Consider the following 27,232-nt stretch of genomic DNA (forward strand, 5'->3'; position numbering starts at 1 on the left):
CTGGGATGCTTCTTATCTCCTCCCACCTTGCTCTTCCTAGAACCTCAGTATTGTTAAGACTACCTCCTGTAAAGCTTTTAGGCATTTAGTTATATTTTCTTCTCTGTATTTTTAGGGCTTAATTCTTATCACTCTTATCCCGATAGTTATATTTTCTTCTTTCAGGAAAGATAGGATATACAAGTTTTTGTGGAAGTATCAGGACAACCAGAGACTAGCCAGGGAGTGTGATCTCCATTGGTTAAAACTGGAGCATAGGATTTTGTTTTGACCTTTAAAAAAAGAAAGAAAAGAAAAAAAGCCCTTTTCCTTCATAGCATTTAGCATAATGTCTATTGCATAGTAATCTTTGTACCTATCTGGTTTATGCACTGTAACCTCAGTGCCTGGCAGAGAATAGTCGCTCAGCTGATACTCATACTATGAATGAATTTTTACAGCATTTATAAATAACAAAAAATTTAGCATTTGATTATATACATATATTATTTTTCTGAAGTTACTTCCTAAGTGTTACCTTATCCCTCGTTCTGCTATAGCTTAGGAATTACCAACTGACCTAGTTTCTTTAAAACCAGTAAGTTTTTTTTATTTTAAAAGATTTTATTTATTTGACAGACAGAGATCACAAGTAGGCAGAGAGGCAGCCAGAGAGGCAGGCAGAGAGAGCAAGGGAAGCAGGCTTCCTGCTGAGCAGAGAGCCTGATGCAGGGCTTGATCCCATGACTCAGATCATGACCTGAGCTGAAGGCAGAAGCTTAACGACTGAGCCACCCAGGCGCCCTTCCTTTTTTTTTTTTTTTAACCATTATGAAAAACGTCACTGTGTACATTGGCAAACAGGTCCTTTTGTGGACATAAGTTTTCATTTCTCTTGGGCAGCATATGCATAGGAGCGCAGTTGGTGGTATGGTAAGTGAGTATCTAACTTCATAAGAAACAGCCAAACTGTTCATTAGGGTGGCTCTACTAGTTTTGCATTCCCACCAGGTATATGTGAGAGTTCTAGTTCTCTACATCCTTCCAACACTTGAGTTTTTTCAGTCTTTTAAAGTTTAGACAACATAGTGGGTGTGTGGTGGTATCTTTTGGTTTTAGTTTGCATTCCTAATGACTAATAGTGTTGAACATCTTTTCATGTATTTATATGCCATCTGTATATCCTCTTTGGTGAAGGGAGTGTTCTTATATGTTGCCCATTTTTTATTGGATTGTCTTGTTATTACTGGGTTTTAAGAATCTTTTACATATTCTGGATACAAGTCCTTTATTGGATACATGTTTTTCAGATATTTTCTCTCAGTCTATGATTTGCCTTTTCCTTCTTTACAGTGTCTTTTGAAGAGCAAACGCTTTAAATTAATTTTCTTCTTTTATGATTTGTGCTTTCTGTATTCCTATTTCAGAAATTTTTGCCTAGCCTAATGTTACTAAGATTTTTCTCCTATATTTTCTTCAGGGAGTTTTATATAGTGTGAGCTCTCTTAGGATCATGATTCGTTAGAATTTTTTTTTAAAGATTTATTTATTTATTTGACAGACGGAGATCACAAGTAGGCAGAGAGGCAGGCAGAGAGAGGGGGAAAGCAGGCTCCCTGCTGAGCAGAGAGCCTGATGTGGGGCTCAATCCCAGGACTCTGAGACCATTAACCCACTGAGCCACCCAGGCTCCCCTCGTTAGAATTTTTATGTCTCATGGGAGGAAAGTATTGAGATTCATTTTTTGAAACATTATTAACTAATCTTATCAGTGCTATTGTTAAAAAGATAATCCTTTCCCCATTGCATTGCTGTGGCATCTTTGTTGAAAGTCAGTTGGCCACTTGTGTCTATTCCTGGGCTTTCTATTCTGTTTTGTTGATTTCTATGGCTGTCTTTTGCCAAGACAGCAGTATCTAGTCCTATTAATTTAATATGTCTTGAAGTCAGTTAAAGTTTCCAACTTGTTCTCCAAAATTGTTTTGTCTCCCCTACGTCTTTTGAGTTTGTTTAGCCATAATATTTTAGAATTAGCTTGATAATTTTTTGCAAGTGAGCCCACTACAGTTTTGTTTAAGTAAGCTCTAAGCCCACAAGGGGTTTGAATATATGACCCCAAGATCAAGATTCGCATACTCTCCTGACTAAGCTAGCCAAGGCGCCCCACCTACTGCAATTTTAATTGGAATTACATTGAATCTATAAGTTAATTTGGGAAAAGTCAACACCTCACATTATTAGTTATTCTAATCCCATGGAGATGGTAGTCTCAGATTTTTTGTTTAGCTTTTCTCAGTGGTGTTTGTAGTTTTTACTGTATGTTTTGCACATGTATTTTGATGCTATCATAAATTGGTCTTTTTACTTTCAATTTCTGATTTTTGTTTGCACATAGAAATAGAGTTGATTTCTGTATTTTGACCTCATAATCTCTGATCTTCTTAAATTCACTTTATCCTGTAGTAGCTTTTTATAGATTTTTCGGAATTTTTTGCATACAGGATCGTGTTTGTAAATGTAGAGAGTTTCACTTACACGTTTTCAGTATCTGTCTGCTTTTTATTTCCTTTTCTTGCCTTTTTTTTTTTTTTAAGGTTTTACTTATTTATTTGACAGAGACAGCGAGAGAGGGAACACAAGTAGGGGGAGTGGGAGAGGGAGAAGCAAGCTCCTTCTGAGCAGGAAGCCCAATGTGGGGCTTGATCCCAGGACCCTGGGATCATGATCTAAGCCAAAGGCAGACCCTTAACGACTGAGCCACCCAGGCACCCCTCCTTTTCTTGCTTTAATGGGCTTGGAAAAGTGGTTAGAATGGACATCTTTGCCTTGTTCCTAATCTTGGGGAATGGGATTGGGAGTGAAAACTTTAACCATGTAAGTGTGATGTTAACTGTAGGTTTTTTGTATACTTTTTTTTATTGGATTGTGAAAATTCTCTTTTGTTCCCAGTTTGCTGAGGCTTTTTTTTTTTTTTTAAATCATGAATGGCTAGTGAAATGTCAGATGTTTTTAATGCATATGTTCAGATCATCATGACTTTTCTTTTTTAATCTTGTTGATATAGTGAATTACATTGATTTTTGGTGTAGACCAACTGTGTTTACACACACACGCGCATGTATATATATATGTGTGTGTGTGTAGTTGTGTGTATATCCTTGTTACATATTCTGTAGATGAGGAAGGTGATACACAAAAGTTGTGATGTAAGAAAGCAAACAATAGGAACCCAGAAAGCAGTAGTCTGAATTATTTGCTATAAAGACAAGCAGAAAAATAGATTTTAGTAAGGTGACTTTATATGGCACAGTGTAAACATTAGACAGGAATCCAGATAAGTAACAGAATGTAGCAAAATGGGAGGTTTAAATCTTGTTTTTTCCTAAACCTGCAGTAATTTGGACTAATATATCAGTTCTTTGTGTAAAAGTTTCTTTACCCTCCTTCTACCCACAAATGATTCTGTTTATTTGATTCTAAGAAAGTTTGCCCATTCTCTACCCTCCTCAACTTTTCTGAAATCAGGAGAGTTATATTAGCTCTCAGCAGGGAGGTAACCTGTGATGGACTTGTATCTGGTAGTGTCTATGTCAGTGCAGATTTTAGGCAGGGGCGTGAGTCATTAAGCTCTCACTCAGGCTGAACTGTTTGCTTTGCTAGCACCTCATGTCAGGTGAAATTTTTATATTCTATTTTATAGAGCTAAAATGTTTCAGTTTAATGTGAACATTTGGCTAATAACTGCATTTACAGAAAAGCTAGTAATAAAGGCAAGATTTCCTTCCCATTCTCATTTTCTTTTCACAAAGGCTTTTAATTACTTGCATTTTTAATTGTGTCTACTCACATATATCCAGTTTTTAAAAACGTATATTATGGAGCTTTCAAATATATACAGAAGTAGGGAAAGTAAATTAATAAACCTCAAGAACCCTTATTCAGCTTCAACTCTTACACACATTTTGTTGATCTTGTTTTTATCTGTTCTGTCCCTACTGCCATTTTTAGCAGGAACATTTTATTATATTTATTTATTTTGAAGGATTTTATTTGTCCTACAGAGAGAGAAAGAGACCCCACATGTGTGAGCAGATGAAGGAGCATAACGGGAGGGAGAAGGAGGAGAAAAGAATCTCAAGTAGACCTCTCATGGAATACAGAGTTGCATGCATATGGTGCTTGATCTCACAACCCTGAGATCATGACCTGAGCTGAAGCCAAGATTTGGACGCTTAACTGACTGAGCCACCCAGGTGCCCTGGGAATATTTTAATAGCAAATTACAAACACTGTATCATTTCACTCATAAATACTTCCGTATGTGTCTTTGACATTTAAGGACATCTATATCTATCTGTCTACATCAGCAGTGTTCTATAGCCTAATGAAACTTTAATATATTTTAACATTTTGTTAAATTTAAATTAAAAATTTTTATAAAGATTTATTTATTTATTTATTTGACAGAGATAGCAAGAGAGAGGGAACACAAGCAGAGGGAGTGGTAGAGGGAGACGCAGGCTTCCTTCTGAGCAGGGATCCCAGTGCGGGGCTCAATTCCAGGACCCTGGGATCGTGATCTGAGCCAAAGGCAGACGCTAAGTGACAGAGCCACCCAGGCACCCCTAAATTTAATTTTTTAAAAATAAATTCTTTGCCCCATGTGGGGCTTGAACTCAACAACCCTGAGAACAATAGTCACATGCTTTATCCACTGGGCCAACCAGCTGCCGCTAAATTTAATTTTTAAATAAGTTAATTTTATTTTTAATTTATCGTTATAGCTTCACAGAATTTTTAAGGGGTTAAATAAATAGTGGTCTAATATCTGATCTTTATTCCAGTCTCCCTAATTGTCTCAGAAATGTTGACAGTTATTTGAACCAGAATCTAAACATGTTTCATACATTACATCTGATCATCCAATTGCTATGTATTTTTAACTAGAAGTTTCATAGAAGTTTAACAGAAATTTGGATTCCTAATTCTTGGCTTGAAAATTTTTAAAGATCTTATTAATGTATAGTGAATTAATAATGAAATTTTAATAATATGATAATGCAATAGATTACCTACTGAACGATAGGCAGTGCAAATAAAGGCAGTTGAGAAATTGCCAAATTTCTGAGAAGTAAAACTCTCTGTGATTATGAAGAATTGTTACTGAGAAATCAAACATCTGGCCAAAGGCAACGTTTGAAAGTGAAGCATTGTATCATCTAGTAATTTGTAATTGAAATAAAAATAATACAAAAATATTCTAAGGTTAATTAATTGGAAATGCAAATGCAACACTGCTAGTCTTTAATATACTTTGAAATTACACTTTTCAAACTGAGGGTGCTAGTGAGGTAAAGTTCATAAGCACAAGTTATAAATTACAACTCTGATGTTCTTAACTTCTGAAGGCCAAAAGGGATTCAGAAGAACCTCTAGACCCAGTGTGGAGAACACTTAAAAGTCTATGATACTCAAATTCAAACTCGGTGGTAGGAGAGAAAGAAGGATCTGAAGCTGCATGGATAATTGTGTGCTGTTGTTGGAGAACTTTTTATATACATTTAATGTTAAATTTTGGGGAACCAAAGAAATATGTTAAATTGATAATATGCTTTAGAACCATAAGTTATAAGTAATAGGTATGTAGGAAGATTAAATGATGATTCAAGCAGGATGTTTAATTGAAACCCTAGTACAAAGTTCAACAAATAATGAATTGTCAGCTTGTTAACTTGCTTTGTGATTTGGGGCAATATTTGGTATGAACAAGAGATCTTTAAGCTTTGTCTTTCTCTGCTTCTTGGAATTACCAAGAAAAGCTTATTATTTTAGGGGGTACAGTCTGTTGCCAGAGGATAGGGACACATAAAACATGCTGTGGGAAGTTTTTGGTAAGTTTTCATACTTGAAGTGTTAACGTGTTGTCAGTTACCTAGAAAATAGTAGCTCTCAAAATGACTCAGAAAGCTCTTACTATTTTTTAGTTTTTATTTTGTTTTGTTTTTATTTATTTATTTGTCAGAAAGAAAGCATAAGCAGGGGAAGCTGCAGGCAGAGGGAGAAGCAGACTCCCTACTGAGTGAGGAGCCTAATGTGGCATTTGATTCCAGGACCCTGAGATCATGACATGAGCCAAACACAGACGGTTAACCAGCTGAGCCACTCAGGCATCCTGCTAATCATTTCTAAAGTTTTTTTATCAACATGCTTTAAACTAAACTTCTGACCTAATACTATTACATTAACTCCTTAACTTGCCTTGTTTTTTTTTTTCAGCCTGTCATATTATGGCAATAATGATTCTAAAGCACACCACTTGAGTGTTATTCTGCTGTTAAAAATGTTTGATTGCTTTCCATCATTCACTAGATTCCTTAGCGGCCTTCACAACTTAGCCAGTCACCTTATTTATCCATATTATCATCCATACATCATTTATTCATTCAGCCATATTTATTGAGTTTCTTTTGTGAATCAGATGCTGTGCTAGGCTCTGAGTCTCAAATTGTGAGTAAAAACAAACAGGAGCTCTACCACCATTGGTTTAGTTGAGAAGACAAACATTAAATAAAAACGTCACATAGGGCGCCTGGGTGGCTCAGTGGGTTAAGCCTCTGCCTTCGGCTTGGGTCATGATCTCAGGGTCCTGGGATCGAGCCCCACATCGGGCTCTCTGCTCAGCGGGGAGCCTGCTTCCCCCTCTCTCTCTGTCTGCCTCTCTGCCTATTTGTGATCTCTCTTTCAAATAAACAAATAAAATCTTTAAAAAAAAATAAAAAGTTACATAGATCAAAGTAAAATTGCAATTACCATATATCCTGCAGAAGGAGGAATATGTGCTATAAGAGCTTACAATAAGGGCACACTAGATCTAATCGGGGAGCTCAGAGAAAGCTAAGATCTGAAGAAATGAGTAAGATTTACTACACAGAAAGTGGGAAATATGATCATATCAGACTGTGCAAAGAATCTTCCCATTGGGAGTATTTTTTTTTAAAGATTTATTTATTTATTTATTTGGCACAGAGAAAGTGCACAAGCAGGGGGAGAGGGAGAAGCAGGCGTCCTGTTGAGTGGGGAGCCCAAGGTAGGGCGCAGTTCCAGGACCCTGAGATCATGACCTGAGCAGAAAGCAGACATTTAACCGACTAAGCCATCCAGGTGCCCCCACCCCCACCAAAACGAGTTTGTTTTGAGAACAAGACTAGAAACAAGCTCATGTGACTTAGTGCATAAAAGAAAAGGGATCATTGTATGAAATGGAAGGTTGGCTTGACCACATAAGGGACTCGAAGCAATGCCAAGTCATGTTGTTATTAAAATAAAAGCAATAGGAGGCCATCCAAGGGTTTTATTTGGAGATACTGGGTGGAGGAGGGAGACAAATGGATGTCGGAAGACCAGTTAGGCATTGTTGCATTAGTTCTGCTAATGGATTGGCTGAGGAGTTTGGTGATGGTAGAGAAGTAGTCATTTTAAGATATATATATATATATATTTTTTAAGATTTTATTTGTTTATTTGACAGAGAGAGATCACAAGTAGGCAGAGAGGCAGGCAGAGAGAGAGGGAAGCAGGCTCCCTGATGAACAGAGAGCCTTATGTGGGACTCAATCCCAGGACCCTGAGATCATGACCTTAGCCGAAAGCAGAGGCTTAACCCACTGAACCACCCAGGTGCCCTAAGAGATATTTGTAAGGTCAAATCAACCAAATTTGGTGACATACATTATATTACATTTGGAGTATAATAAGGAAGAGGTAGGAAGAGGGAGATGGCTTCTTGTAATGCTGGAGAGATTATGATTCCATTCACTGAGCTAGGAAATGTTGAAAGAGTATCATTTTGGGTGGAGGAAAATCATGACTTCAGTTTTGAAGGTTGAGTTTAAGGTACCTTTGAGCCATTCAAGGGAAATATCAAGTAGGCAGAAGAATGCTCAGAAGAAAGATCTAGGCTGGATATATAAAAATGTTTAATTTTATCTGAGTATAGAATTTTATCCAATTTTATCTAATTTTTTTTATCTAATTTTATCTGAGTATATGAAGCTGTGGGCAGGGGTTGAGGGTTTAAAATGTAGATTGGCCAAGACTTAAAACTAAGCCTTGAGGATCTGTAGCATTTAATGGTATTGAAGGTTGAGTCTGGTTTGAGTGTTGAGGGTAGAAGACAGAACAGCCAGAGAAGAGGAGGGAAAACCATGAGAATATTCCAATGTGAAAGCTAAAGGAGAAGTGTCTAAAGAGTGGTAGTTTGAATACTGCTGGGAAGCTAACTATGAAAAATCTCCACTAGATTTAATGGCACCATTATCTGTTTCTGTGTAATACATCATCATAAATCTTAGAGGCTTGAAACCAGTGTATTATTTCTCAAGATTCTGTGGGTTGAAGGTCATTCAGCTGGCTGCTTAACTGGGGCTGGAACATTGAAGATGGCCTTTTTTATAATCTGGGGCTTTGGTACTTGTTGCCTGGGCACTTTGCTGCTCGTTCCTGTGGCTTCTGTCTCCATATGATGTCTGATCAGTCAGTGGCCAAGTTCAATCTTCCTTACGAGGGAGCTGGCTCCCGAGGGGGTGATAATGAAGTTGTGAGGCCTGTTAAGACTTAGGCCTGGAACACTTTCCATAATTGTCATCACAATGACCAAAAAAAAAATCATGGGTGACTTTGTGTGGGAATTGTTTTAGTGGACTGAAAAGACTAGGGAATGACTAGTAGATGAAGAAAAAAATTCTCGTCATTCTTTTTTATTTTCTCTAAACTTGACTCAATAGGCTACTAACTGCCTGAAAACTTCTGCTTTTTTCCTTCATATATTCCCTTTCTCTGAATGTTGTTCCTCTATCTCCCCCATATTAAAACCTTTCCCATTCCTTTTTTTTTTTTTAAGATTTATTTATTTATTTGTGTGACAGAGTACATGAGCAGGGGGCAGAGGGAAAAGAAGAGGAGAGTCAGACTCCCTGCTGAGCGCAGAGTCCAGAGTGGGGCTCAGTCTCTCATGACCCGGAGATCATGACCTGAGCCAAAATGAAGAGTCCAATGCTTAAGCAACTGAGCTACCCAGGTGCCCTTAAAACGTTACCATACTTAAAGGCCTTCTTAAAATCTTCAGTTTCTCCTTTCTATTTTACTGTCCAGCACCTTTGAATTTTAATTTGTTTTTCATCCTAGTATTTTTTTTATTTCTTGCCTCCTATATTTTTGATGATGATCTTCACCCTGCACATGCCATCGCCCAATCTACAAAAGGTTCTAGATTTTTAGTCACCTTTTCATTTTCCTAACTTACTCAGATGCTGCTTTTCTTTGAGCCTTCCCTGGTTCATCCACCAGATAATCACTTACTCCTGTACTCACACATGTTATATCATCAAGTACTCTCAGCCTGTCATATCACGGCAATAATGATTCTAAAGCACACCACTTGTTATTCTGCTGTTAAAAATGTTTGATTGCTTTCCATTGTTCACTAGATTCCTTAGTGGCCTTCACAACTTAGTCAGTCACCTTATTTATCCATACATCATTTATTCATTCAGCCATATTTATTGAGTTTCTTCTGTGAATCAGACACTGTGCTAGGCTCTGAGTCTCAAAAGGTGAGTAAAAACAAATAGGAGCTCTACCACCATTGATCTAGTTGAGAAGACAAACATTAATAAAAATGTCACGTAGATCAAAGTAAAATTGAAGTTACCATAGATAAGGCCAAGGACTTGTTAGGGCTTCAACATATGGAATGACTGTTTCTCCACCCCTTGTTCTAGGTGTCAGGTTTTTGCAGCTCATGTTTTTGTGTCCTATGTGGGTACATAAAAGGGGCATAGAGATCAAGTACATACATAGTAAGAGAGTAATCCTCCCAGCTCTTGAAGATAAGACTACCTGGTTTTGTGACCTACCATAAACATTACCACAGATTCTGTGTTTGTGTGTTTGCATCCACATTTGTGTGTGTTTTGGGATGCGGAGAGCACAGGTCTTATTGGCAGGACTGAGAGGTGCTTGTGTTCTGACTACAGCTCTCACTCTACCCCTCTTACTCTGGTACTTTTCTTCTGCTGTGGGAATGGGGAAGACCTCATTTATTTCATTTGACAAATACTGTGATGGGGGTTGGGGCACAGAAAAGAGTAAGATCCTTCTCTTTGCCCTCCCTCAAACTAGTGGGATAGGTAAATAGGTGCCAGGTAAATGGGTCATTAAAACATAAGGTAGGAAGTATGATTATTAAAGGACTTACTATTTGAGTTACTTCTGTAATAGAACCAGTTGGCAGAACATCTAAGTGCAAGGGAAACCTCCTAAGTGTTGGTACAGATCAGTCAGTTTTGACTCTCATGGTTGGCTCTGGTGTGGACATTATCGAGGAGCCAGTTAGGTGGTTGTATACGAGGAGAAATCTGCTTGATTTCTGAATTAAAGATGTTTTAAAAATAAATATCTTTCTTTTTTTATTTTTTTTTTTACTATTTGCTGGCTTTTATTTTTTATATTCTGTGGGTCTAAAAAATAAATAGTTAATGTGTAAGAATTCTGGTTATCTAAGGTTTTATAATAGTTTCTCTTAAAGTGAGCTAGCTAAAGCATCTCATTATTTGGCTTGGTATAGTCCTTATTAAATCTTAACACAATGCCATGCTTTAGTAGGTGCTCAATGAATAACAAAGAATAATTAAAATTTAAGTTGAGCCTTAGTCCGTTCTTAGCACAGTCACAAATAATTAGGATTTGAACTGTAATCAAAAACAAAAAGGTTGAATGAAGGAGAGATTGCACTTTTATAACAAAGGTTGAGCAAGCCTAATGATAAACTGTCATCAGACCTACCTAATCTGCCCTTTACTTTTGATATCTGTGGAGAAATAAATTTTATTCCTTTTTAATAAGAAATTCAGGAAAGACTCAAAGGTGAAAAGTCAGTAAGATAGATCTCCAAAGGAAAGAAGGAGAAATAGGACAGTTTTCCTAAATTTAAGTGGGAGTTACATTTTCTTTTCTGTCAACTACCAGGATAATTACATAAGTTATCTGGAATGGTGGTATCAGTGAAATGAATCATTTAAAATAATATAGAGGGGCGCCTGGGTGGCTCAGCTTGTTGAGCATCCAACTCGGTTTCAGCTTAGGTCATGAATCTTAGGGTGGTGGGATCAAACCCTGATTCAGACCTTGTTTGTGCTCAGTGTGGAGTGTGGAGTCTGCTGGAGATTCGCTCCCTCTGCTCCTCACCCTGTTTGCACTCATCTCTCTAAAATAAATAAAACCTTAAAAAAAATTAAATAATATAGAAAACTTCAATTGTATACAAGTAAAAATAAAACTTTGTTATTATAAACAATAATTTTCTTTGCTTATTAATAAGTCCGTTAGACTGAGGTTTTGCCAAATATAGTCTTATGAAGACTCTAATAAAGACCAGTAATGTCATGATTACGGGGAGTTTACTCTATTCTTGAATTGCATATGAAAGCCAATTCTTAAAATTTGCAGTCCTTACATGGTCTAAACTTGATTATATAGCAGGGATTATTTGAGTATATATCCTCCAAATATGTATCTTCTGACATGGAATCTTACATTACAACTTATCTCTAAAATGGGGATAATAATAGTACCTGTACTGGTTTGTTATTAAATATATGAAAAACTCCTAGAATTTTGCTTGGCCCATAATAAGTGCTCAATATCCTAGCTATTATTCTTGCTTGCTTTTATTATTGTTATTAGTCATGTACTTAGGAATTGGGAGAGAGCAGTAGGAGGGAGAAAATATATTACTGCATCTTTACATTGGATAAAGGAGTAACTTGGGGGGAAAGCATAGGACATTTCATAAAACAATCTAAATTATTTATAAAATATTACTAATTAGTGACTTAAAATCACTAGATTTTTAAAGGGATGATTTAAAATTTGCTTCTAAAAGTAGTAATTTTTCATAATTAAACTTTCCTTTTTTCGGGCGCCTGGGTGGCTCAGTGGGTTAAGCCGCTGCCTTCGGCTCAGGTCATGATCTCAGAGTCCTGGGATCGAGTCCCGCATCGGGCTCTCTGCTCAGCGGAGAGCCTGCTTCCCTCTCTCTCTCTCTGCCTGCCTCTCCATCTACTTGTGATTTCTCTCTGTCAAATAAATAAATAAAATCTTTAAAAAAAAAAAAAAAACTTTCCTTTTTTCTATTTAATAAGTTATTTTTTTTAATGTGGTTATCTTACCACCTGATTTTTTTAAAAATATAGGTAATGGTTTCACTAGTGGTTAGGCAGTATAATGAAGTGGTTAAGAGCACAGAATCAAGGGCCAGACCGGCTGGGTTTGAACTCTGTCTCCTTACTATTTACTGTGTACTTTCCCAAAAGTTATTGGAATTCTTTGTGCAAAAACAGGCGTTTTTGTCATTTGTAAATAGGAATTGTATGGCGCTTATTTGTTTATTTTTGTGGATTCAATGAATTAATGTATATAGATTATAATATATAATGAATTAATATATGTATATATATTTTATATATATATGAGCCATATATATGGTTTAGAACGATGTTTGCCGTATAGTAATAACTACTCTATAAGTGTTGTTAATGACCAATTTTTTTTAGCATCCTCAGTGTAGACACTTAACTTTAAAAACTCTTACACTAAAGTTTCGTGCAATTAAGTTTTATGAAACTCTTTTCCTGCCAAGTGTTCTGAAGTAAGCTAATAAATATCTTCCTAACCAGTATTGTAGTTTTCTGGTTAGCTTATCCTCCCAACACACCTCTTAAAAAATTCCTTTAGGAACATGATGATCCCTTTCCTCTGAACTCTTTGAGTGATGGGACCACATTTTATTATGCATCTTTAAATACCCAGAACCTAAAAGATGCTTAATATTTGGTAGGTGAATAAAAAATGATGACTGAAAGAAGCATGCATAATTTTCAGGGAGTATTTTGCCCTCTTGCAGTATACTTTAATAACTGATCAAGGAGAACTCTTTGTTGAAGTCCTTAAAAATGTGGGATCTTTGGGTTTGTGATTATAATGTAATCTACTTTAAGTTGAGGCATGTATGAACTTTTCTTGTCTTTGATTTTGTATAAAACACAATAGTTGACTGCTTGAATGAACACTTTATCTGCTTTTGACACTTATCTTCATATTAACATATTCAGGTATTCTGGATAGATAAGGATAAATGATACAAAATTTCAGCATATTTGTGAAATTTTGTTCTTTTTTGTTGTAGATTTTTAAAAATTTAGTAAATGAAACAGAATACTGCAGATTGTTAAGCTGTAGTTTCCTTTTATCCCCTACTCAGTGTTAACTTTCTTCCCTCTTCCCCACCTCACCCCATCATGAATTTGGTATGTAGCTTTTTAGTTTACCTTTCTCACTTCTACTACATGTACATGTTATACATATATAAAACTAGATTAAGTAATAATTTAACAGTGAACACAGATGCTTATCTGTGTCATTTTTCATCTTGCTTTCTTTTCATCTGATACTGTTTTGATTCACAAATAGACTCACACTTATAGTTGTCCCCCAATATAAGAAAAAAAGGTGGTATTCTAGAACAGTGGAGAAAGGATGTTTTTTTAATAGTATGTCAGTATGTTTGAGAAAAAATCTACCTCTACTTCTACTCACAGAACTAAATTTCAGATTTAAATGTAAGTGGTAAAATAGTAAAACTTTTAGGAGAATATGGAAGAATTGTCATGACCTTTGAGGGCACAGAAAGTACTAACCACGGAAGAAAAAATGTATTAAGATAAGAAATTCAGTTTATCAAAAGATACCACTAAAATAGTAGAAGAAGTCACAAAATGGGAGAAGATATTTACAGTATGTATATCTAACAAGGGACTCATCCAGAATATATTACTAATTTTTCAAATCAATAAAAAATGTTAACTTAGTTTTTTAAAAAGCAGGCAGAAGCCTTTAGCAGGCCCTTGACCTGAGCATTTTTGCTCCTCAGTGTATATCAACAGAAGCACGTGTCTAGGTTTTTCATAAAAAGATATGCTATAATTTGGGGCACCTGGGTGGCTCGGTGGGTTAAGCCGCTGCCTTCGGCTCAGGTCATGATCTCAGGGTCCTGGGATCGAGTCCCGCATCGGGCTCTCTGCTCAGCGGGGAGCCTGCTTCCTCCTCTCTCTCTCTCTGCCTGCCTCTCTGCCTGCTTGTGATTTCTCTCTGTCAAATAAATAAATAAAATCTTTAAAAAAAAAAAAGATATGCTATAATTTCAGAGTTGTACTATTCATACTAGAAACTGGAAACAACCCAGATGCTTATCAACAAAAAAAATAGATAAACTCTAGTATATGTTCTCTCTCTATTCCTTTGTTGTCTCTCTCTCTCTTTCCCTCTCTCTGTCTTTTATACTCACATGCTATGTGGCAATGGGAATGAATGACCTACACTTAAATATGCAACAGTATAAATCTCAATCCCATAATATTAAATGGAAGAAGCCATAAGCCAAGGAGACCATATTCTGTAATTCCATTTATATAAAGTTCAAAATCAAGGAAAACGTCAGTTGGAGAGAGAGAATGACTGGAGGGGCATAAATTAGTAAGTTTCTGTTTCTTGATAAAAATGCTCATTACATGAGGACATTCATCTTGTGAAAGTTCACCAAGCTGTACACTCATGATTTATGTTCTTTTATGTATGGATGCATGAATTGTATCTATGTTATATTAAAAAAATACTGTTTTGAGATGTATCCGTGTTGGATCTTAGAGGTTGAGTTTATTCATTTCAACTCTGATTTATAAACAGACCACAGTTTGTTTATTGATTCCCTTATTGGACTTCTAGGTTGTTTCCTGTGTTCCTGTTTCAAATAATGCTGTAGACAGTATTTTACCTGGCTTCCTGTAAACATATATGAGAGTTTCTTTAAGATGTATAACTAGAGATGGCATTGCTGGTTCCTGATGTATGCTAATCTTCAGCTTATCAGATCTTATCAAATTGTTTTTTAAAATGGTTATATATGAGTGATGGAAAGTTTCCATTGAGATACACACACACACTTCTCATCACTTTTGTCAACCCTTAAAATTTTGCTCACGTGATGGGTGCAAAATGATATATCCCTCATATATTTTTTTAAGATTTTATCTACGTATTTGATAGAGACACAGCAAGAGAGGGAACACAAGCAGGGGGAGTGGGAGAGGGAGAAGCAGGCTTCCTGCTGAGCAGGGAGTTTGATGCGGGGCTTGATCCTGGGACCCTGGGATCATGACCTGAGCCAAAGGCAGATGCTTAATGACTGAGCCACCCAGATGCCCTCCCTCATATTTTTAATTTGTATTGTCTGGACATATGGATTTCCTTAGGTATTTTTTTCTCCCATTTTTCACTATTAAGAATTACCCATTTGTATTTTTGTACATTTTTCTTATGGTTAATTTTATATTTATTTCTTGATTTATGTGCAATTTGCCTTGATTCTCAGAGTCCATATATTCAGAAAGGCCTCCATTTCTGATTTTAACATTCTGCTAGAATTTCAGTTGTAGACTTTAGATTTGGAATAATTGAACCTTCTTAAGAATATTTTTCTTTCAGGCTCTTTGTGTTTTTCCTGTCTCTGTTTGCCTATCATTGCTCCTTCCATTATTACTGGCACATTTCAACTATAGGTTTTTTTTTCCCCCTCTTTTGTTGGTGAGAGGGGATATGGGGAAGGGGAAATGATAGAAAACTAAATAAAAATTTGACAAGTTTTATAAAAGTGATATAACTGTGTATGAAATATGCTTGTGACCATTCTTGGTTGTTTTGTTTATTTTGGTTGAAATATTTTCCAGATCTGGCATTCCACAAAGGCCAGTTATTTTGTTTTATATTGTCTCCCTTGTGGATGCTTATCATTAAATTATTTGATTTGTGTGTGTGCATGTGTATGTATATACCTTTCTGTCTGTGAGTGTGGAGAAGCAAGAGAGAGAGAGAATTATCTGATTAGCTGTGTGTGTATGTGTATACAGTTCGGAAACTGTCATTGTCCTATGCACTGCTTATATCTGAGGTCTTTGCAGTGCTGTTATCCTGTGGATTCTTGAGACAGTTCCATGTATTGATTATATCCCAGAGTAACTATTGCTCCTCCTTCCTCCATTGCTCCTTGTGCCCTGATGTTATTGTGATCTTAGAAAATGACCGAACACTCGGTGGTTGTGCTTCCCAGATGCAGAGGTGACTGGTCTGGAGTAAAGGAGATGATGGAAACATTGTTTTCCTCTTTCTCTTCTGGCAAGGTGTGGTAATATTAGCAAGAGCTTGGAGTTCCTCAGCTGTTTTCCAAGTGTCACAGAGAGAGGTTAGAGAAAACCTTTCTCACAGAACATCCTGGCCCAGATTTCTTCAACATTCTGTTCTACTGCCTCTGACTTCTGCCTTAAGTAGGATCAGTGCCAGAGGAAAGGCTCAAGACTCCTGGCCATGGTCACAAAACCTTGACTGATTTGGATCTTGCAGCGTATTCTCTTGGCATGAAGCTTTCAGAGAGCTGCCAGCTTAGTAAGAGCTTCACTAGGAATTCTCTTCTGAGAATAGAATTTGATTTTTTTTTAATGGTTTAAGGTAACTCGTAAAAAAAATTGAGTCTTAAGTCAGTGTAGAATGACTTCAATCCCTAATTTGTCAAGTGCAGAAATCTTTGAGGTGAGAAATAGAAAGGCCATAAACAATAGTTATGTTTGCTGAGTGACCAAAGCAGTCTGAACTTTGGCAATTAATTTGGAAGTGATTTTTTAAAGTATTTTCTGTATTTTAGAGAAAACTCTAAATAAATCCCCAAGTATGGTAATCCTGGGCTTTATTTTTAGTTTTAAGAATTATATATGTGATGAAGTTTTTTGTTTTCTTGGGCACCATGTCATTATCACACATAAAATATTAATAATTGCAGTAATGTATATTCCATATTTTCTCAAAAAATCTTGGCTTTTGATTTCTTTGTCTTTTCTTCTGTAATGTTCCACCACCCTCCTCACTCCCCAGTCTTTGCTTTTTCATGCTATTGATTTATTGGAGAAGGCAGATCATCTGTCCTATAGGATGTCCCACTTGCTGGATTTGACTTGTTGCCTCTTGTGGTGGTATTTAACTTGATTCCATGTCTCTAGCAGTCCCTGTAAACTGGCAGCTAGAATAAAAGGCGTGGTGAGGTTTAGTTCAACCTTTACTTCACTTTCCCCTTTTTTCCTTTCAGTGCTCCGCATCTGCTGTTGCATCACTTCTTGATATACATTCTTTCTGGTTATCCCCATTTAGTTACGCTAAGATTTGTGTGTGGATTCTCTTGGTCCTCTGTTACTTACTTGGTACAGAGATACCCATTAGAATCATTTCAAACTCTTCTAAGATTCTTAAGAATCCAAGATCCTAATTTAGCAGGTCTGTTGGGATTGGGGAAAGATAGCTCTTAAAAAACACATGGAAAAATAAAAGCCCTCTTCCTTTACTCAGATGTGGTAAGAATCATTATTTTTAATACAATTAATATGTAATTAGAGTGACAAAATTTTCTTTTATGCAGATGCTTTGGGAATATATGTTTTGTCAAAAAATTAAGCCTAATTAAAATTATTAACTAGAAACGTTTGTGGCTGCCGTGGTATACTAGAAAAAGTACTGACTTGATCCTAGGAGGCCAGATCACTTATTCTTTCTGAGACATTTTTTAATCTAGAAAATAGGAATAGTAAGATATTTATTAGAGGCTTGTTTTAATGATTAAATGAAATAATTTATTTGGAAGCAGTCTAGCACCTGGTGGTTACAATAATAGATGTTTTTCAATTGAGGTCTTTAGAGTAAAAGCTGAAGAAAATTGATGTAACAGCCTCTCACGTGCTTATTTTCGCCGTATCTTTTCTTTATAAGCATTTGTTTTTTGAGTGATAGGAGACTGATGTATTTAGTTTTAATGTATGTGTAATTAATGTGGCCTTTTGGGAAAAACAGCCTGTGGAATCTTATTTTTTCCCCCCTTATTTTCAGCTCCATTTACCTCTTAATTCTCCTTTGCCTGGAAGTGAATTGACCAAGGAACCTTTTCGTTGGGATCAGAGACTCTTTGCACTAGTGTTGCGGTTACCTGGCACCATGTCAGTAGAAACAGAACAGTTGACAGGTGTGCCTTTAGATGACTCTGCGATCACACCAATGTGTGAAGTAACAGGCGGTAAGTTTCTTTGCTGGCAGTAATCCAGTGACTTAAGGCAGAGTTTATCTGAATGTTTTAAATGTACATTTCAAAAACTCCATGTTTGTTTTTGTTCAACGAGTTAATGTTAGGAATTACAACTATTACAACTTCTGTGATCTGATTTGAATGGGATTTAATACGATTGGATCTGAAATGAATGGTATTTCTTTCTACCCATATAGAAAGTGCTGGTATTTGAAGTTGTTAAACTTCTGTCTTACCTATAAAGATTACCATTGGTTCATGAATGCAGTAAAACTATTTTCTCTGAAAAATTAACAGAATTTTGAAAATCATCCCATTAACCATGTAATTTTGATTCCTTGGTTAAGTACAATTTTCCCTAGAGGCAAAGAGGAAGCTAGGTAGTAGGTTAGAGGAACAGGTAGTGAGGTCTTATGCAGCTAGATCAGGTAGTCACTATGTTAAGTGAACAATAAGGATACTCTGGAAAAATAATATGTGAATAGACTCAGAACTTCTGTAATCTGGAATTGGTCAGCAGATGTGTTTAATTCATACGGCTATGTATTGAATGTATTGAGTGTCTGTGTGTACCAAGCACTGTTCTATGCTTTAAGACTGCAGTAGTGGATATGACAGGCAGTGGTTATTCTTGCTTTCACGGAGCATTTTAGTTTTCACCTAATGAATTTAATTTAGTACTCACTCAATGTCCAAATCTGACATACCACTGTTTCACCTGTGTCAGGGGCCGGTGGCCTTAGTCTCTAGACACAGGCAGTGCTCCTTATTGAGATTCCATGATAGACAGGCTCATAGGTTAAAGGAGAATCCTAAGGTTCAATTAATATTTTAGTTGCCTTTCTTCTAAAATTCTCAGACAGAAAGGGTACCCTACACAGGTATATGAAGTAAATAAATTAAGAGGTTATTCTTCACATTATTAAATGTTTGTATTTATAGAAGTACTTTCTGGTAACTCTTGTAATTCCTTCACAGTTTACTTAAAAAGGTATGTACATATATTTTTAAAGGGAAAAGCTATCTATCTAAATTTGAAAATCCACTGTTAACAATGCCTTGTTTCCTTGTGCATGAATGGTATTTTTCAGTGACAGTCGTCATTGTTTCTGTGGGTAGATTCACATTTGTATTCAGAAAATTTTAGTTTTCAAACTTGGACACACTCACTTGCTAAAATCCTGATTTTTTTTTTTTTTTAAGCTCTAGTGTTTTTATTAACAGATGGAAGGCCTTAAAATTGTAATTTATTTACACTCTTGCCTTGGAAATTTTTTTATTATATATGCTTAGTTTGAACTAGAATTATGATAAAGTTATGGGACTATATGTGCTATAACTTTTGCTTCTAGGATCAAGAATATTCCGAGTGGGAAATGAAGTGAGTGGTATAATCAGAGAGGGTCTGCAGTGAACCTGAGACATCATGTAGTGGTTAATATCCTTGTCTTTGGGCAGGAATGTACTAAAGCTATTTTGTTTATTCTTGGAAAGGAACATCTCCAGAGGAGAAGATTCTGAAGTGACCGTTGGTAGTATCTTTCAATCACCCAGAAACTTTGGTCAAGAAATTAGGAAGCTCCCCCGAATACACATCCTGAATCTCTCCTTGATGTAGTGGTTTATTTGACTCTCTTGCTCTTGGTGTAAGAATATTAAGAAGCTGTTCAAATGCCACTCACCTTTTCATAGATCTGAATAATATTTTCTTTTTTTTATTATTTTAAGACTATTTCCTAAAGAAAGTTTTGAGGATAAAACACTAGAAAAAATAGAAAAAAAACCGGAAAGCTAATACCACTGGCATTGCACTTTCCAAATAAGTAATTTCTACTAACAATTCATGTGCATTTTTTAACTTAATGTGTGTGTACATTTATTTTTCCCATTATAGAGTAATTTATGTCACTAAGGAAAAGTTGGAAAGAAATGTGCCTATGGTGTCACAATCATTAATAAGTTGTTATATTTTCTAGGTAATACTCTAAAAATATTGTAAAATTGTCATTGTAAGCATTTTTCTTTTATTAGGTAATTAGTCAGTGTCCATTCTATGTAACTATTTCTAATGCTGGAAATAACAGCAGGAACAATAAACAAAGATCACTTTTTGGACTATGTGACAGATAAAATCATAAAATGAATAAGTAGTAGTATTTTAGAGAGTGCTACTTACTCTAAGGAAGAAGCAGGTTAAGGATATAGAGAGTAACTTGAAGCAGAGAATGAATATTCTTGGAAGGTGTTTGAGGAGGTGACTTTTTTTAAAACCATGAACCTAAAAGTTTGAACTATACTGGTTCGAATCAATGTGCTCCTTATCCTTGGAGATTATCATATTTGTTTAAAGAAATAAAACATTTATTCTTTTATAAATTCTATACCTCTAATATTGAAGTTAAGGCCTCTTGTTTTAATAGGGCTTAATCATTTTTAGTTGTGTCTTAAAAATATTAATCCCTCTAAAATAATTTTACATTGTGTTTACTGAGTCTTTATTGTGGTGGAACTGACATAAAACATATTAGTTGCGGGTGTATATCATAATGATTTGGTATTTGTGCATATTGTGACATGATCACCACAATAAGTCTTCTTAACATACAAGCAGAGATCTGAATAATGGAGTAAACTATAGGAAGATCTATACAAAGAAAATAGTAAGGGAAGGAACACAGTATATATTTTTGTGAGCAACAGGAAGGCTAATATGGCTGGGGCTTACATAAGGGAGGAGTAGAAGGTAATAGGTTTAGAGCAGTAGGGGAAGGTTGAATATTGAATAGCCTTTTAGGCTATAATAAATATTTTTTATTTTCCAAGTGCAATGAGGAACCATTGGAGGGCTTTTTCTAGGGGGTGACATCTGTTTCTTTTTCTGAACGATCACTTCAGGTGCTGGATAGACTATACTGTAAAGTAGCAAGAATAGAGGCAGAAAGGCTAGTAAGCGATGATAGCACTTTGGTTTAAAGTGTTGGATATGGGGGGATGGTGAGAGGTGGTCTGATGTAAGGGAGAACTTAAGGATGAGGGCAATGAGAGCAGAATGAATCAAGAATGATTCTTAGATGACTCACTTGGCCTGAATACTGGAGATGAATGGCTGTGACATGGACTGAGATGGGGACACTGGGGAGAAGCAGGTTTGAAGGAGGTGCAGGGATATCAAAGCAAAAAATGCCCAATTGATATGATGGTGGAAGTCCTGAAGATAAAAAGCACTTTATGAGAATTGTAAGACATCTAGAGTAAATAAATTTAACTTTCTTAGCCTCTATAAGGATTGCTGCCCAGTTTATTACAAATATTCTTTTTGCTGCTTCTCCATTTTACTAAAATGCTGGTGTAGTAGACTTCTGTGGGAATTTTTTTTTTTCCACTTCTGCCTTTAGATTCACTGTATTTAGTTTGATTTTTTTGTGGACTCTGCATAATAGTAAGTAAGCCAGCTCCTTGACTTGAAAGTGTGTGCTTGTAAGCCATGATTGTAGAAACTGTGCTTCAGTACAGGGAGTTGTACATTGTAAGTGATGAGTTTTGATTGAGAGAATAGAAGAAATATTACATAGGGTATAGGTTTACTTTGTAAAGATGGCAAAATTTGCTATTTCCTCTTTACCTTCAAAAGAATGGATATTTATTATTTAAGTGACTCAAGTTTATTAACTTTTTCTTTAGTTTTTATAAAGCATCTTTGTAATTCTTTTTTTTACTAAGATTATAACTCCTATACTCCTATTTTCCTAATCAATTGATGATTGATTTCCTAATCATTGATGATGACACAAGGATAGAGGAGCAGAGAGAATTGCTACAATTTTATACTTTAAAATTTTTTGGTTTTTAATGACTTCTTGGGAATATGCTTTAATTTCAAGAAATAAGATAATTCAACCTTTATATAATCTTCTAGATACTTTGTATATCAAGATGATCAATCTTTATATGTATTGTGACTCAGAAAAAATATTTTAATTTATCAGTTCTTTCAAATAAGTATGATTCCATATAGGCATTCTGTTTTAAATACTGATTTCAAATTAACATCATAATTTCCAGGGAACAAAGTATACCCAGATTAAAGTTTTCTAATGTCCTGTAAAGGTTTGAATCTTGGGCGTATTAACTTGGATAAATTAACCTCTCCATGTTTTAGTTTTCTTATTTATAACTTGGAGAAAGTAAGCCATACAGTTGTTGCTAGGATTAAATAAATTAATATAATAAAGTGGTTGGAATAGTGCCAGGCATGTAGACATTCAATAATTGGTAGATATTTTTATGATTATGACTACTGTTATTGTATACAGGTAGGTAGGTAGGTTATCTGATACTTGTTTTTCTAAGTATAGCTGATGGTCAATTTGAATCACACTACTGCCTAATGTTTTCTGTTCTGAATAGCCTTTAACAAATCACAGGTCAGGTATAAACTGATATGAATAATTTGATATGTCAAATATAATGATACATATCTGTGTTTGGAAATAATTGGTAAAATCAGAAAAAACAAGGTAGGACTTTTCCATATTGAGCTTATTGCAAATAACATTGTTAAGATGTTTGATTAGACTGTTTTAGTTCTCAGCATTGGTTTGGATCAGCACATGTGATAGAAATATGACACAAGTTACATACATAATGATAATTATCATAGTAGTCACATTAAAAAGGTGAAACTAACCTCAGTATCTTTTAAGTCAGTAAGTACAAAGTATTTCAACATGAAACTGACATTTAAAAATTATTGAAATAGTTTATATTTTTTGTATTAATGTTACAAAATAAGTTATATATTTTATAGTTATTATACATATCAATTTGGACTAGCCATTAGATGGACTGGCTATCTCAGTATCCATATGTGGTCAGTGATTACAGTATGGGACAGCACAGGTCTAGATACATTTATGGAAAATCCCTGTTTAAGAGATCTTGTGTTTTTTTAACCACTAACATTTTATTGCTGTGTACTAAAAATTCTATAGGTTAAAATATACAAAAGGAAAATTCATTTAAGATAGGTTTAATTCCCAAATACATAAGCCAAAGGAAATTCATGAAAAGCACATGCTACCATCTATCTTAAAGTGCAATATGTCAAATATGCAGTAATTTCTAATTAATTAATTAATTTCCAGTTAAATAATTGAGTATCTGCTTAGCATTAGCATTAGTATGTGCTTAGCATTACTCATAGTGCTAATACTTTCATTTATTAGGAGTAAGATCTTGAAGGTTAGTTATTAGATGTTAGGTATATGTATTAAAGATAAACTATACTGGGTAATAGTTGAAGATAATTTTATATATGTATTTTAATTTATATTTTACATAATATACATATATAAGTATATGTATAATGTGATTTTTTTCATTATTGTTTTTTCAGATCAAATTTCTGTTTTCTGTGTATCTATATTTAGAAGAAAAATTGTACATATTGTCATAAGATGGAATTTTTAGTTGATTGAAAATGACTTTTTTTTTTTTCATTTTTCCATAAGATAATGAAATAAAGTCAAACTTTGCCATTGAACTTTCGTTAATAGTGTCAGAAACCCAACTGGCTTGGGTTCTGGCTTGCTAAAGGTAGAAATTTCTGCAACTAACTTTATTCTTTTTATCTCAGGTCGCTCATACTCTGTATGTTCTCCAAGAATGCTTAATCAGTGTCTGGAGTCTTTGGTGCAGAAAGTGCAAAGTGGGGTGGTAATAAACTTTGAAAAAGCAGGACCAGATCCTTCACCTGTAGAAGGTATTATTGTACTTTTCTTATAGACATTCTAAACTTTATTGTTGAACTAGAACTGAAAAATTACTATGATTTGGCTTTAAGATTGACAAGGTCAAATTATTAAGATGACAAAATGGCTATTGGTAAAGAGGGAAGATTAAACAGGAAAGTGAAGATAAACTGATAGTGATTCACTAGCATCACTTTTTTATACGGATTGTTCATAATATAGGAGTCAAAACCTTATTAGGCATTTATTAATTAGCAGCCTCATACTTCCTTTTAAAAAAATAAAAGGCCACTTTCCTCTCTCCAGTATATGTGTGTATCCTGTGTCCCTTAATTGAACAAGAATGTTTAATCCTAGGTGTTTAATTCCTTAGCTACATTTTTTCTAAGGATCAGTCTGGTCAAAAACAAATGGTTTGTGTGGTTACAAAAAAAGGAACCACCAGCCTTTGCCATTAAGCTGGATTCTATTCTAGTTAAGTTCCATCTGACTTTATTTTAATATTCTGTGATCATGAACTATTTATATTAGTTAGAGGAGTTACACTAGAACCAATGGACAGCTTATATATCTGTGATCCTCTGTGTAGTATGGCATAGCTTATAACAAAATTACAGAGTCATTAATGACACTTGGCAGAAGTGATCCGTTGAGTGGGTAAATGGGGAGAATAGAAAGGTCATAAGGAAAAAAAAACTGGTTACTCTCAGAGGGGTGTAATAGGGAAGGAACAGAAAATGGCAAAGTTATATAAATTGTGTCACTGTGTCTTTAAAAAAAAATAACCTTCTTTAATTGACTCTTAGACACAGAATGTATTTATTTTTAAATTATTTTAATATTTGGCTTAGAGTTAGGCACCAAGTAAATGTTAAATAAACTGTTGAAGACCATTGCTATTTTGCTAGAATTATTTTAGATTGAAGGTAGATACCTCGAGTTTGATTTGCATATAAAAATTTTTTGATATTTAGGCTTTAGTTTAAAAATGATTTTAAAGAAATCTTAATGTAGCAATACTTACCTAGTATTTACTTAGCCAATGGATGACGAAGAGATTTTCTTCCCTATCATTTAATAATAGGGAAAACATACCATTCATTAAACAAGTATCTGCCATAAAGTAGGTTTTTACTTATTCTGAACTGGCAAGTAAAGGATACTGTGGGACCTCCTTTCAACTGTTGAATTCATAGTTGGAATTTATAGCCTTTACCGTTTTGTGAATTTTAATCTAAGTGTTGTCATAGTAGAACCATTCAAAAGAAACAGGAAAATTCAGAATTGAGCAAGATTCAGACATTTTTACTAGGTTAAGTAACAATGGATATAATTTAACTTTTTATGGCTTTTTTTCCTTAATGATACTTACTTTCTTTGTCTTAATTTCTTTGCTACAGATGGTCAGCCAGATATATCAAGACCTTTTGGATCACAGCCTTGGCATAGCTGTCACAAACTCATATATGTCAGACCAAATCCTAAAACTGGGGTTCCTATAGGTCATTGGCCTGTTCCAGAATCTTTTTGGCCAGATCAGAATTCTCCAACACTAGTAAGTACCAAAATGACTATGACTTTGTATTAGTCACCATTTAACTGCTTTTCATAGTAGTTTGAAGTACTGTTACCAAGGATGTGGCTAATTTACAGGAATTACACAGATGTTCAAAGTGCTCTGGTAAGCTATTATTATGTGATTTAGTATACTGTATCATTCATTATAAAGTAGTAGAAAAAAGGTGTTGGTTTCCTTTAGAATCTATTTTTGTTTTTTAAGAATTTATATCTTTATCTGACAGAGAGAGAGATCACAAGTAGGCAGAGTCAGGGAGAGAGAGAGAGAGAGAGAGAGAGAGAGAAAGAGAGGGGTAGCAGGTTCCCTGCTGAGCAGAGAGCCCCCTGCAGGGCTCGATCTCACCTGGGATCATGACCTGAGCCTAAGGCAGAGGCTTAACCCACTGAGCCACCCAGGTGTCCCCTCCTTTAGAATCTGTTATGTTTATGTTTTTATTATTGGCATTTGGGTGCAGAAACATAATGTGAGAAGAGTTTCTCTTTGGTCTCTAAATATTAATGTAACATAAGGATTTGTCTCTAGGATACAATTTAGAATTTAAATAAAAGGTTAGAAAATAATTCCAATTGTTTATAATCTTTTAGGATGTAGTCTTAGAAATCTATGTTGACTTCCATGGTTTTAGGTTATGTCCAGTGTTTTCATTCTGGAAGCTTTTAAATAGAAATGACTTTCTGGTCTTGTTTATATGAATTATTTTTAGAAATTGTGAGGTTTATTGAATGATCATTGTGAATTAACAGTATTCACTCTATGGTCCTTACACTAAAGGAAAAATTCATACAAATTAATATCTAGCCAGTGATATTAATATGCCTTTTTCAGGATAGCTTTTTTCGTAGTATCTGAGCTTTTTTTTCTAGTTTCTAGTATCTAGGCATACTTTGTGGCAGAACATGTTAGTAGTTCTTTTGCTATTACCCTTAGAAGATAATAATGATATTTCAGAGATCCATGAAGCAGTTTTTTTTTTTTTTTAAGATTTTATTTATTTATTTGACAGAGAGAGATTACAAGTAGGCAGAGAGGCAGGCAGAGAGAGGAAGGGAAGCAGGCTCCCTGCTGATCGGAGAGCTTGATGCGGGGTTCCATCTCAGGACCCTGGGACCAAGACCCGAGCCGAAAGCAGAGGCTTTAACCCACTGAGCCACCCAGGCGCCCCCCCATGAAGAAGTTTTAATAAAGTTTCATGCAGATACTATTTTTTAATTAAACTGAAACCTTTCTGAAACTTTTTCATTATTATTTTTGTTAAGTTTTTATTTTAATTCCAGTAAACATATGGTATTATATTAATTTCAGGTATAGGATATAGTGATTTAACACGTCCATACAACATCCAGTGCTGATCACAAAACTGCACTCTTTAATCCCCATCACCTATTTCACCCATCCCCTCACCCACCTCCCCTCTGGCCATCAGTGTGTTCTCTGTAGTTAAAGAGTGTTTCTTGTATTCTCTCTCTCATTTTCCCCTTTGTTCATTTGTTTTGTTTCTTAAATTCCACATACGGGTGAAATCGTGGTATTTGTCTTTCTCTGAATGACTTACTTTGCTCAGCATTCACTCTTAGCTACATCCATGTTATTCATATGGCAAGATTTCATTTTCTTTATAACTGAATAATATTCCGTTATAATATACATATACCTTATCTTCTTTATCCATTCATTAATTAACGGGCACTGGGGCTA

At 35.2% G+C, this 27,232-nt stretch overlaps 1 protein-coding gene across 5 annotated transcripts in view; it reads left to right on the top strand.

Moving 5' to 3' along the window:
- INTS6 (integrator complex subunit 6) overlaps positions 1-27,232 on the top strand; it is a 108,703-nt gene that overhangs the window by 36,575 nt on the left and 44,896 nt on the right. For all 5 annotated transcript variants that reach the window (XR_006606941.1, XR_006606940.1, XM_045080567.1 and 2 more), the window contains 3 exons: positions 18,016-18,199; positions 23,844-23,969; positions 25,359-25,513. Coding sequence is in view for 3 of the 5 variants with exons in the window: in XM_045080567.1 (XP_044936502.1) it covers positions 18,016-18,199; positions 23,844-23,969; positions 25,359-25,513 (465 nt within the window). In the remaining 2 variants the exon portion in view is untranslated. The remainder of the gene's footprint in view (positions 1-18,015; positions 18,200-23,843; positions 23,970-25,358; positions 25,514-27,232) is intronic.

The sequence above is a fragment of the Mustela putorius genome, unplaced genomic scaffold, assembly GCF_011764305.1.
Source record: "Mustela putorius furo isolate JIRA1106 unplaced genomic scaffold, ASM1176430v1.1 tig00000461_pilon_pilon_pilon, whole genome shotgun sequence".
Classification (NCBI taxonomy): Eukaryota; Metazoa; Chordata; class Mammalia; order Carnivora; family Mustelidae; genus Mustela; species Mustela putorius.